This window comes from Emys orbicularis, chromosome 10 (genome assembly GCF_028017835.1).
Source record: "Emys orbicularis isolate rEmyOrb1 chromosome 10, rEmyOrb1.hap1, whole genome shotgun sequence".
In the NCBI taxonomy this organism is placed as follows: domain Eukaryota; kingdom Metazoa; phylum Chordata; order Testudines; family Emydidae; genus Emys; species Emys orbicularis.
The window spans coordinates 26,536,592-26,549,802 of record NC_088692.1 but is presented as its reverse complement, the minus strand read 5'-3'; the positions used below and the strand labels follow the sequence as shown (position 1 = coordinate 26,549,802).

The 13,211-nt window shown below is 44.3% G+C and overlaps 1 protein-coding gene across 2 annotated transcripts in view; it reads right to left on the bottom strand.

Annotated features, from left to right (window-relative positions):
• The window catches only part of TMEM114 (transmembrane protein 114), a 28,291-nt gene extending 18,170 nt beyond the window's left edge, over window positions 1-10,121 (bottom strand). For both annotated transcript variants that reach the window (XM_065412859.1, XM_065412860.1), the window contains exons 1-2: window positions 9,938-10,121; window positions 8,556-8,636 (exon numbers count right to left, since the gene is read on the bottom strand). In XM_065412859.1, the coding sequence (XP_065268931.1) occupies window positions 8,556-8,636; window positions 9,938-10,121 (265 nt within the window). The remainder of the gene's footprint in view (window positions 1-8,555; window positions 8,637-9,937) is intronic.
• Window positions 10,122-13,211: the final 3,090 nt, after the last annotated feature.

Sequence of the window (13,211 nt, the reverse complement as noted above, 5' to 3'; positions counted from 1 at the left end):
TTGGTGTACTAGCAGACGCCCATGATTTGAGAAGAGAATCCCGATCTGTTTTGAGGGATCTGCAAACTATATAACATTCATATGAAATTGAAGTCACTTTTATTAAAATGTGTATATAGCTGTAGCACCCACAAGCCCCAGTCAGCATCAGGGTCCCATAGGGTTGGTGCTGTATATACATAGGAACACATGAGCCCTGTCCTAAATTGATGTTAGTTCAGAAATCAGTTAGGGTTCCTGTTTGTAGGATCTGGTCCTTAAGTTCAGTTCAAAGAGCTATATGGGGGGCTGGGCTAGCTAATCAGTGCACAGTGGTGTAATACAGGCAGATCACTGTAGAGCTTATAGTAGTATGAGCGTGTTTGCCCAGAGTCAGGTTTCCTTACTTCCTGAAAACTGAAACTCAAGTTTATAGCAGACTTTTTGTCAGAAAATGCTAACAGAAGGTGCGCAGTAAGGTATCTGCTGGTGAATTCCCCCTGCAGGTCAGGTTGGTTGTCATCTTCAACTGGGCACAGTGTGGGGAGCAATTCTCATTAAAGTTGGTTGAAAATTTTTGAAATTGTGTCCATTTTGTGGAGTTAAAAATCATCTCAAATCATTACAGACACTTTTTGCTTAGCGAAAACTAGGGGTTTTGGTAAATGAAAATGTATTTCCAATATTTGTTCATGGTAATGAGAGAAATTCCAAAAGTTGAGTTTTTTTTCCCATTTAAAAAAAAAATTTCCTTTAGACTCTTTGTTTTTGCCCTCTTCCTCCCCCTCCCCTCTCCCCCCAATGAAGGCAGCTCCTCTCTCTCTCTCTCTCTCTCTCCTCACCTCCCAAACCAGACACAGGAAATCACATTAGGAATTTAGGACAGACTTTTGTTTTGCTGATAGCTGACAGACACCTTTTAAAGGAGGCTCTCACTGGCAAGTGCTGTTTCACCCTAAAGGTAACCACAGGACTCTAATTACTATCTAGATTATGATAAATGCATCTTGAATGCTAGTGCTTTCCTTTGTTCTACTGTAAAGGAAAAGCAACACCAGGTATTGCAGAACAACCTTTCCATTCTGCAGAAGGTGATCTTCCCTCTGTATCACTGTTGAACCAATGCCCCAGTACAGTATTAAGGTAGCTAACTGGCAGGAGTTCTGTCTTTCAGATTTGATTTAATTCTCACAAGTAGTTAACAGTTTAGGTTTAAAGACTCTATGGTCGGCTTCTGTAATAGTCAGAGTGTCCTGACTGGTTTGTACTTATGTAACTGTATCCTGACTAATGTATCTGAATTTCCCCCTGAAATAGTAGTTGGCTACAATATTTGCTTTCAACTTCCACCTGTAATCGTTGTGCTCCAGTAAACACCTCTGTTAGGTAAACCAAGTGATCTGTATATGAGCCACTAATAATGACTCATAAATTTTTGGATGCACTATATAAATATAAGCTATTCTGCTAGTGCAAGCAAGTTTCAGGCCTTTTGTAGGGTGGTATTTGTATCTACTGCCACATCCCGTGCTGCTGTTGGCAAAGTGCATTCTTGCAGAAATGGGCCCAAAAGCACAATTTGACGTGCACTCTCCATATGAGGCCAACAAGCTTCTGTCATGCCCCAAAGTCAAAACTGTAGGAAAAGGAACGATCAGTTTCTCTAAAGTAGAGAAGAGGTATGAATGAGATCTTCTCTTCCATCACCACCACCAAGTGCTACTATTAGCAGGGCAGAGGAAAACCGACATCTCCAGTTGAGAGGAATTTTAGAAATTGCTGTGCAGGAACAAATGACTGGTTTACCTTGTCCCATATCTGACAGTGGCCAGTGTTTTAGAAGAATGTATAAACATCCCATGAGGTGTTTGATTGTGGGGTTGGAGGGAAACTGAGAAAAGTGGAAAGAGAGGAAATGGAAGCCTAATGTAGAAGAAAATGTAGCTTGTGTCAATTCCATTAAAGAAATTGCTTGAGTAGCTTAACCATGTGCAGAATGACTTCTCCTATTATCAAGGTTAACGAGACGTGAGGTGATTACCTGAATAATGGCACTGGTAGCACAGACAGCTTTGGCTTACACACCCGATCTTTTCCAAGTTGTCAGGACTCAGTGGCTCTGTCTGAAGCAGGCGTAAGCTATTAGAAATTTGGGAGAGGGAATGCTAAGGCTTTTGACACTTCTGCTTTCACCAGCACTCCTGCTCTCATTCATGCCCACTGCACATATTTTTCCCAGGCCTTCTTGACACGTCCAGTTCCATACTCAGCCTGAAACCAAAAGTGCCAAAAAAGGTATCTGAACATTTACACACCAGTTGTGTGTATAGCTACAACTTCAGTGTGCTGCAGCTGTCTCTGTAAGAATCCTGCCTTCTAGGGCTCTGATCTGTGAGAGGATATACAAGATGGAGGATCACAGAGTGAGACATCTCTACTTTCTCTCTCATGGAGGGTTTATAGTCATTATTTGTCTTGCTGAATCTGAAATATGTCTTCCATACGGAATGGGCATGCTGTGCTCACTACCTATGGAAGACATAACCTGGGGCTGGGGTGGGGCGCTGGGCTGCTAATTTCAGATCCAGAACCTCACATTGCCAAAGCTCATGGGTGTTCATATCTGGCTACAGCTCTAATTTAAAATGCTTCTGTTAGAGCTAGATTCTAGAATGGGCAATGGCTGAAAGACACTACTTATCTTCTCTGACCTTTGTTTTCTCTAGGCCTGGCTAGGTGTTTGGAGCTATTTTCTAGCATTGTGAGAATCCCTGTGATGAGAGATGTATATGGAAAGGGGCTATGTAAGAAGTGGAGTTGAACTGTGCCTGTATAGTTTCCACGTGGTAACTGAAGCCTGACAATGATAATTTAAATGTCAGTGTTGATAAATATATCACTTTTGCTGTAAGCACATGAAGGATGATCCTATTGGCCCTGATCTAAAGCCCATTGAAGTGAATGGGAGTGTCTCAGTTGACATCAATTGGCTTTAGATTGGGTTATTAAGAAGAACTTCCCAATCATCTGTGCATGGCATCTGGCTTCTGAGGAAGCCGGTTTGTGGATGGAGCTTAGGAGAGCATCACTACTTTATTTTTATCAGTTCAACCCTTGACACTGAAAGAGACTTTGATAACCTGAGACTTATTCAGAGTGGGGACGGGGCATGGTCAGGGGATGGAGCAGAACCATGTCTGGGGCTGCTGGCCCCACTGATCAACTCCTCCCCCTTTCTCCCAGTGCCTCCTGCACACCCTGGAACAGCTGTTCCCTGGCCTGCAGGAGGTACTGGGAGGGAAGGGGGAGGGGCAGGAAGAGGTGGGGAAGAGGAGGGGCAGGGATCGAGCGGGGGAGGGAAGAGGTGGGGCCTTGGGAGAAGGGATGGAGTGGGGGCGGGGCCAAGGGCTGAGTGGGATAACTTGGGGGTCCGTGAAAAATTTTAAATCAAAATGGGGGTCCTCAGGTTGCTAAAATTTGAAAACCGCTGCTCTAGCTGATACATCAGTGGTGCACCCCTTAAGGCTGCTTGCCTATCTAGTTGACTCAACAACGGCCTTTTTAAAAAAAACCACATGAATCTGTATCCAAATGTTTTCCAATTCATTTAATCAGCCAATCTTACCAGCTCAGAGTAACTTAAATGTAAGTCAATTCTGGACAAACTGTTATACACCTCTACCTCGATATAACGCTGTCCTCGGGAGCCAAAAAATCTTACCACATTATAGGTGTAACCGCGTTATATTGAACTTGCTTTGATCCACCGGAGTGCGCAGCCCCGCCCCCCTGGAGCACTGCTTTGCCGCGTTTATATCCAAATTCGTGTTATATCGGGTCGCGTTATATCAAGGTAGCGGTGTATTTATTACAGCCAAGTTCCAGCATCTGTGTGGAGCCCAAGTAAATGGATTGCATAAAGGCAGGTATAAAGTCTAATTCTGCTGAAATGCAAAACCTCTAAACTCAGTTTGTATTATATTCTAACCAAACCTTTATTGGAATGAGTCCTTCTAACTGGGCTGTCTTTCATCAGGCTAACCAATGAGCATGTCACTTCTAAATAAACTGCTACTGTCCATGCAAAATATGTAAGCCACTCTGTAAGTTAGTGGCCATTCTACATTTTTTCTAGAAATGGGAATTGAATTAGTATGAAAAATTCTTTTATTCTTTGAGATACGCAAATATCCTCTAAGTCTAAACCATCATTATAAATCCAATTTTATTCATGTCCATTCTATCCCCTCTTTCTCTCCCATTTCCTGACAGTTTTGAAGACTTGTTTCCAAACCAACAAGATTTGTCTAATCATAAGCAGAACCCCCCTTGTATTCTACGACTCTGTGGCTGCAGAATCCAGCTCTTGCTGAAAAATTGTGCTTTGAAATCTAAGCTTTGTTGCCTAAATTACACTTCTAGCCCTCACAATGTGAAACTAACTTCCAAATGTGAATTAAGTGCCAACCAATACACTGCTTTTCTGTGTCTGAAAACAGCCTAAACTAGCTGAGACACCCGAACTGAGGTGTTAACTGTCCAGTTCATTTCACTGGGAAGTTTCCTGTAAACCCTCATTTAAATGCCAACAGCCAATCACTTTGCTACTTATACCTTCCAAAGTTGAAGACCTGACCCTTCCCCACATCTCCTGCTGACAAAACCTCCAGCTTCCCCCTGCCAACTGCAGTGAAGCCTGTTTTGTCCATACAAATATCTATGCATATTGAAAATGGAACATGTAGAGGTTTGGGGTTGGGACTCAGTCTACCTGCATTGCACTGGACACTGGGATCCCAATCCTATCTGGGTGCTCTGGCTGCTATTGCAACACAAATAACAATAGGCTAGTGTATGCTCAATAGTACAAGGCTTACTGCGCTTGGTGCTTTATTTGTTTTCATGTTTAAATCTAACTCCAGCTTCTGCTGAATTCCTAATCTGCTACACTGGAGACCCACCACAACCAGAATCCTTGCTGTAGGACTTGGGTCCAGCTTGCCAGGGGATACCTGGGTTCTTGATCTCTGGCTTTTAGAGTGGTTCATCCGCACCCAGGACACAACTATTGTCTTCAACCAAAATGGAAGGACCATTGGTGGGGCAGAGGGTGCCATCCTAAAATAGTCAAAAATGGAAACCCTGCTTGACCAGTTTGCTCGTGATTCCTGGCATTTGTAGAGGGAGCAAAGACTATATTTACTTGCTGAATCAACTTGAAGTGTGCTCAGATTTCTGAGGTGGGGTACTTGCTACACACTGAGCTTTGAGGCACTGTCCTTCATTAAGGTCCCCACACACACTATAAGAGCACCTAGCATTTTTGCTGTCACGTTCCCATTTACAGTCTGGATTTAAAATTTATGAGCAGTGGAACTGCCATACAAGGAAAAGTTAATGAGCCACTTAGTGAGGTCTGCTGAGGTCTGGCCATAGGTTTTGAAGGACCTTATGCAAATTAATATGTGCAAGGCCCATCCAGCTTCCTCACTACCTGGGACCAGGCCTATACCTCCATGTACATAGCCCCTGGATATCTCATGCCTGCCTGCTATCCCTTCCCATCTAAGTAAAAGCTTCTGCAGTCTGTGGTGACACAAACATAGCCTGGGAAGACAGGAGGTGAAGCCAAAAGACTTGTTAGCCCTAACTCAGATGGGAGCCATGGGACAATGGATGAGGAATTGGGAATGGGATCTGGGCTGAGAGGTTGCTTATGTTATAACAGCTGTAGGAATGGAGCCTTACCTGCATAAAAGCTTCACCCTTAGGGTGAGAGAAGTGTACTGAACAATTGCATTCTCTTACTGTATGATCAGGTGCCCACTGAGTACCATTTTACAGGTCTTGGTGAGTGGAAACTGCTATAGCTTCTTACTATGGCCAGGGTATCTCATTATAGTAGATCATCTGGTTGGACTTTGCTGGTCACCGATTTACTTTTGTATAGTCATATTTTATAAGGGGAAAGACTTGTTGGCACCACATTGACATTAGAAATATTTCAGGTCGTTGCAAAATAAAGATGGCTGCTTGTATCTTCACCCTGTCTCCTTCAGCTTCTGCACATGAAAGATAACCATGCTCCACTTTTGAAAATAGTGTCTCCCAGGCTGGAGTATGCAAGCCGTACATAAAATGTGTGTGGCCTAATTCCAGTTATACAAACTTGTGTCTCAAAGACATATGGTACCTGTTGATATGTTTCTATCTGTTCTGTAGCTTGCAGCTAGCAGGGGCTTGGGAGAATTGAAATATTAAGATCACCAAAGTATATTCTTAATCTTAATGTGCATGCTGCAAAATCCATGCAGCAGCACATAGATGCTAGCTGAACATTTTGCAGAAGAAGATGGAATGTGGAGCCCTGTGGAATTATTTATTTTTTTTTAGATTTTTATTTTTTATTTTTTTGGAATTTTATGTTACTTCATTTTATGCCCGTAGGGGGTGGTGCAGGGTTGCAGAGTGAGTCTTCAATGGCAGCTCCTTTCCAACCCAGTGCTCTGGGAGTTGCAACCTGGTGCATGGGGTCGCAGTGCTACTCAAGTTTGACTTGGCTGCCCCTCTGTCATCATGGCAGAAGGACAGCTGGGCCACACCTAAGAGACACTGTGACCCCTTGTGCCAGGTTGCAGTGCCACGTACTCAAATTTGACCCAGCTGCCCACCGCTCCCAGTCATGATGCTGCTGTGGGGTGAGGGGTTTTTTTTTGTTTTTGTTTTTTTAATTTTTAATACTTTTTTGGTTCTATTTCATGTTATTTTGCATGTCTGAAAAATACAGAGCTCTAACAATATGCAATCTTTGTTCAGGTAAAAACTCCCACTGATGTCAAGGGGCTTGATCTGCCACTACCTTGTACTTTACATAATCACTTACATCTATGCAAAATGACTAGCATGGGCAATATCAGTTTACAACTATTTGTGCAGGTATAAATTGCTACACAAGGTGCAAGCCAGTGGAGAATCCGGCTCAGTGGGACTGCAGAACTGAGCCCAAATACCCACTCACAAGAGGACTTTAGTGCAAACTGGAATGCCATGTCAAAATATAGAAAACTGATCTAGTTAAGATTGTCAGTCTGTCTTTGTTTGTTTAAAAAAAAATCCCATGGGAAATAGACATCCTGCCTGCGTCTGCTGTTTAATAAAAGCATCTAAAGGCTTGTGAAGAAAACTGCACTTTGGGGTACAGTTTAAATCAAACATCAGTAGCTCAGAGACAGAAACATCTCTGACATTTTAAAAAAAAATTCACCCACAACTTATCTTTTGTTTGCCAATCACCAGATGCTTGCCTGCCATATATATAGGCACTATCTCCTTTGTCTTAAGTGCCATGATGTTTACTTCTAATGGTAACAATCAACAAGTGGTGGTAGGCATTTCTGTATGGTAATGAAGGCAATAATGCTGTCTGCAATTGACACCAGCGGTGCCAAGTTTCAGGCCCTATCAGCACACCAAGAAACAGGCCAAAAAACTCTCATCTTATTGAGCTGCCTTCCGCTCATTGTAGTGGATGGGAAATAGAGGGGCTTTGCAACTTCCCAGCCTGCCCATGGCCTAATCTGGCAAGGTGCAAATGAAGTTGATGGGAATTGGAGCCATTTGGCACCTTGCAGGATTAGGCCCATAAGAAGAATAGACAGGCTGTGTGGCCTCCTAACCCTGCAGAACCCCACACAAGATTCACTAGGAAATCCTACAGATGTCAAGCCAAGTAAAGCTTGTGTGCAAGCAAAGTGACTCTGCACTACTGCCCAGCCTTCTTTCGTGGTAGCATGGTTCACTTGGGAGCCATGCTGCTATTTGTTCTCCAGTCCCCAAGAAAACATTGGGGAAGTTTCAGTGTGGAGGAGCAGCAGCAGAAGAGAAATGCTGGTCCAATCAGCCTTCTCCTACAATGCAATATCTCTTAGGATTGATGGGGCAGCCAATGCCAAGTACAAAAACACAAGAGTTGGTGGTTCTTTGTTGAATCCTCCTTATAACTCGGTAATCATGTGTTGTGGTTTTATTTCCATCTGTAGTTCTCAAAGCACTTAACAGGAGGGATTAAATGACAAGGAAACTGATGCACAGAAAGCTGACTTATCCAGGGTCAGAGGTTAAATAGTTGCTACTAGTAAAATATCACTAGTAGATCTTTCATCCTGAGCAACAGCCAACTATTTACTTCATTTGAATTGAGATTGCTTGTTACCTCGTACGAGGTGCTTGGCAGCTTGCAATATCAAGCCCTAAATTGTGGACATCCTATTGTCAGTACTGAAGATATTTTCAGGTCATACACTGATGCACAATCACCTGGGTCCAGACATGATCCTATTGAAGTCCTTTAGGAACACACTTGACATCAGTTGAGCTATTAATAATATTAATTGTGTGTGACAGCCCCTTACAGCCTTGTTCAGGGATGAGGGCCCCACTGTGGTAGGTGCTGTGTACACACCTAGTGAAAACCCTGCCCCCAAAGCGCATACAATATATCCCAGACATAGGTCCTTGCTTTCTTCCCATGTGATGCAGGGGGGTGAAGACATGCAAATAATATAAAAGTTACTCACTTAAGAGTTGTTTGTGCGAAGCAGTCATGTTTATGTTCTCATACCAGAAAGGGTTCATCAAAGGGAAGCATTTGCTCCTAGCTAATAGAGAAGGGAGAAAATAGTATGCAAAGTTTGTATTGCAAATGAAAATAGAAGACTTTAGCGTGTGTTCTCAACATGTGCATACAGATCCTTCTACGTCTTCCCCTTAAGCAGTTATTTTTGTGTGTGGAGAATAAGGGTGAGAATTTCAGTACTGGCCTAAATGTGTTCCCACTGGGTGAAATCCTTGTCATTGACTTCAGGAGGGCCATACGCTCATTGATTTCAATGGTGCCAAGATTTTGCTGAATGGGAGCAAAGGTCAACCCTGATGCTTTTGAAAATCCCACCTGAACGCTTTTTCATAGCCAGGCAACATCGTTTCTCCTCCCTGCTTGATACACATTAATCACTGTGTGTGTTTGTCTGTGATTTTTTTTTATTTAAATTAATTCAGATATCATGGTGATTTGCATGCCAGGAGAAGGTAAATAGAATGGAAAATCCTATCACACCAGCAAAGGAGTTTATCAGCCTTCCATTATAGACCAAGGCTCTAAAATATGCGCCAAGATTCAATGTAACATATATCCTTCTTTAAAATATCGCTGTTGGTCATTTTAAGTCTTACAATTTGGGGCTAAAGTTCAAATTATTCCTTTTATCTAAAGAAAAAGGCAAAACTGGCTTATGTTCTCCCCCCTCCCCCCCAGTCAACCCAAGCATTTAAACCCACACAATTTTAATATAGAGGGCATGAGATGCCTTTCTTAATTTTGGTTGCATTTATGATGAAAATGTATATGATTTTTAAAAAAGTTTTACTTACATAAAAATACATGTTTGTGCTTCTTTTGAAAAGTATTATTGTAAACCCTAAGACTTGGGGGGAAATGGATTATGTTAAGAGGCCAGAAAGCTTCATAGCCTCACTATCTTGTTGCCTACTGTACCTAGTTAGTGCAGCTTTTCTGGTACATATGCCACCTAATCAATTGGTGAGATTTCTAAAGTACCTAAATACAGATAAAGAGATGCAACTCCGGCTTTTAATCTTCCTCACTGTATTTATTAGTCCGTGGTAATTGTCATAACAGTACCTAGGTACTGTGTGTATTTAATAAGCCTACTTTCATTAAGGGGGGAAAGTAGCCCCTGTTTCAGGAGCCAGAGACGCAGTGCCGGGGGCAGATTTTCCAGGCAGTGTCAGGGATGGGGACACACTCCACCCAGTAGCGTTGTTCGGTGTGACTCTGAGAGCTGACCCCAGCCGCTGAGGGGCTGTGCCCCTCGAAGGACACGGCAGCTAGCTGCCCTGTGGATCCCTAGAGGGCCGCAGGAGGTCGAGGTGTACTCACGTCTGCAGGTCCGCCAGAGTCCCGAGTGCGAGCTCAGCGCCGCCGAGGAATTGTGTGACCGCTCCAGTTTGGAGGCATCGATGATGTACCAGAAGTCGGTCCCTATGGCTACCACCAGGAAGATGAAACTTAACACGCCCGCCAGGGCCACGAACACGGCGAGGCCACTTAACTTGATCTTCATGGTGCCGCTGCCTTGAGTCTCCGGCTGCCTAGCGCCTGACGGGGACAGCCCCGGCACTCATCCCCGGCACTGAGCGCGGCCAGCCCTGCTGCGCCCTATCCGCCCCCCTTCCCCGCGGCTGCAGCGCGAGGCTGTCGGCAGGACCCAGCCACGAGCAGCTCCCGCAGCCCCGGCTCCGGTCCCCTCCCAGCCACGCCAGGCGGGAGGCTCGCTTCGCCCGCGAGCCCAGCCACTAGCGCCGCTTGCCGCCTGCAGCCCCAGCCCTTCGCCTTCGCCTTCGCCTTCCCCCGAGCACGGCCGGCAGTGAGCGGAACCGCTGCTGTGTCTGCGCTCCGGGCAGCTCCCCGGCCAGCAGGCTCTGGGCCAGCCCTTGCCCCACCTGCCCCCTCCCCGGGCGAGGTGCGCTGGGGCTGGGCGCACGGGTCAGCACCACGGACAGCTCCGCCGCAGAGTCCTGCCTCGAGCAAAGGGGCGCGTTGGCCACGTGTAAGGCACGGGGACCTAATACCCTGGGAGCGCGTAGCAGCCAGATGCAAGGGCAGCAGCTGCTGGGGGAGATCCTGCAACACCCCTCCCCTCTGCACTGGCTCTCTCAGCCCTGCCGGCGTCTCCTGCTCTCCTTGGCAGTTACACTGTACGTGCATCTGCCCTGCTCTCCCTCCAGCCTTTCCGTGGCAGGCTTGAAGGACCTGGCCAGAGTCCTCACGGCAGCATTAACGGGGGAACTTCCCTGCCCCTGTGCTTGATGCCAGGAGCAGAAGTCCTTTGCATGCAGCAATGCCCTGGGGACTGGATGACTGCAATTGAGAGCAATCTTAATCGTGAGCCCCTGGTTCTTCCTTAACAGGTGAACGACTGCAGAAGTTGTTTGTTCGCTAAGTAGTAATTACTTGGCGCTTATATAGCCCTTTTCATCAGTACCTCTCAAAACAGTTTTAAAGGAGGATGGGATTTGTTGGGGTAGGGTTGTCATCCAAAGCCTCCCTAAGGGATTCGAATACTTATTAGAAAATAATGGGAAGTCAGTATCCAGATCTCCTAGGAGCTTTGAAAATCTCAGCATAGCTGTCTCACACAGGAATGGAAAATCTTCCCTTTGTGCAAATCGGACTCTTATTTATGGGGAGGATGTGGGAGCACAGACTAAAATAGCTTGTGAAGTGTTTGAAAATGTTTTCTTACATTTGAACACTTTTGTGGGTCTATTTTTCCAGCTAATTCATGATGAAATGTACTTGGTTTTTTGTTTTTGTTTGTTTGTTTGTTTGTTTTTGGCCTTTCCAAATGTAGGTCTAAGTGAGGTGGGTTTCTTTAATCCATTTCAAAATGGAGGGGGCAAAGGGGGAGACCTGCTGCAATACATACCTTTCAGCTAGTGTATGGCTCAGCTCTATGTATCTTGCAGTTAGGAAAAAAAAGTCACTGAAAATATGAGCTATGAGAGCAGCTGTGACTACACATCTTGTAAGAGGGAGCGTATTTCTAGTGGTCAGAGAGCAAGCCTAAGAGCCAGCTCTTCTGGGTTCTGTTTACAGTTCTGCCATCGAGTCATGTGCTATTGACACCGTGCCTCAGTTTCCCCATTTGCAAAATACTGGTTGTGGTCACCCATAGATGTGTTGTGTGGCTTAATATCCATTAAGTGCTTTAAGATGGCCAGACAAAATATTCTCACTATGTGCAAAACATTTGCTATTTCATAATATATGGACATTGTAATGTTACCAAAAGACATTGATGATAACAGTATGATACATCCTATTTATCATTCTGCTCCAGATTGTGTCCAGTAACAAAATAATCAAATGTAGGTTTAACACCAAGAATTAAGCATTTTTGCTACCTCATGAGTAAGTACCAATTTAAATATGGATTAAACACTGACCCTGTTTGCCAAATCATTGCTACCTCTGACTATCCCCTTCCAATAGAGCACAAGGTGCAGTGAGCATCTGATTATATAAAGCTGTAGTAAACTCAACATGCTTCAGTGGGTATGGCATCTGAGAGCATAGATATCTCAGATGTGTGCATCTCTTTCCATCACAAGATTTTCTGAAAGACTAATGTGCATGTGATACAACAAGTGTGTGTCTCTGAGTGAATCAACACGGCCATGCTGCCACCTTATCTCCTGCCTATGGAGCTGAGCCAATGACTGAAGTCAGTTGACTTCAGTCACTTACCCGGATCAAATCGCACCAGTGCAATTTTATGCTTAAACCAGTGCAGAACATCTACACTGGAGACTCTCTTTGCTGTAGCTACACAAGTGTAAAATATATACATCTCATAGACAGGGCCTATGAGATATTTTCTTTTCTTGCTGAATGTAATTCACTTTGAGTCTCAGGGGTCTTCCTGGGTTGAACACCAATCATTTACAAACAATCTTGATTTACTTGCTCTCTGAAATAAATCTATTTTAAGAGTGCCATCACAAGGCAGAGTTTGTGACATAATTATCTATTCCATGTCAATGGACTGTCATAAACCTAAGATGATGATCAGAAGGAAAAGCTGCCTTATGCAAAGGAGAGTCCTTACTCAAAAACAATAATCTTCAAAATCAGACAGATACTACTTTGTAGCATGCAGACTTATGGATATATTTTGATAGCATCCCAATAGACTTTCCTTATTAGACAATGTGGTCAAAGGTTACAATGAATCAAGTAGTCATACTTTTTATTTGCTCTATCAGTCTTTTCAGACATACAAAAGAAAAGTGCCATATAAAATGTATACAAAAGAGGAGAAATGTTATTAGCTTATTTTTCATAAATATAAACCAGAAGTGTACAAACCCCTTCATACCAGCAAATCCTTAATTCAAAGTCTCTAACAAATGCCCTCATTCTTCTCCTAATGAAATCCAGAGGAGTAAAGGATGTCAGAGAATACAATTGCTGAAACGGCTGATCCAAACACCATGGGCGGCAGGTATAATAGGCCAGGGAAGGCTAAGCCTTCCCTAACCCAGGCTATGGCCCTGCCCACCTCTGCCCCAAAACCCCACCCTCGCTCCCCTTCTCCCCTGAAGCCAGCAGAGGCTCAACTCAGGCCAGTGGCCTGGAGCTTGGGGCTTGG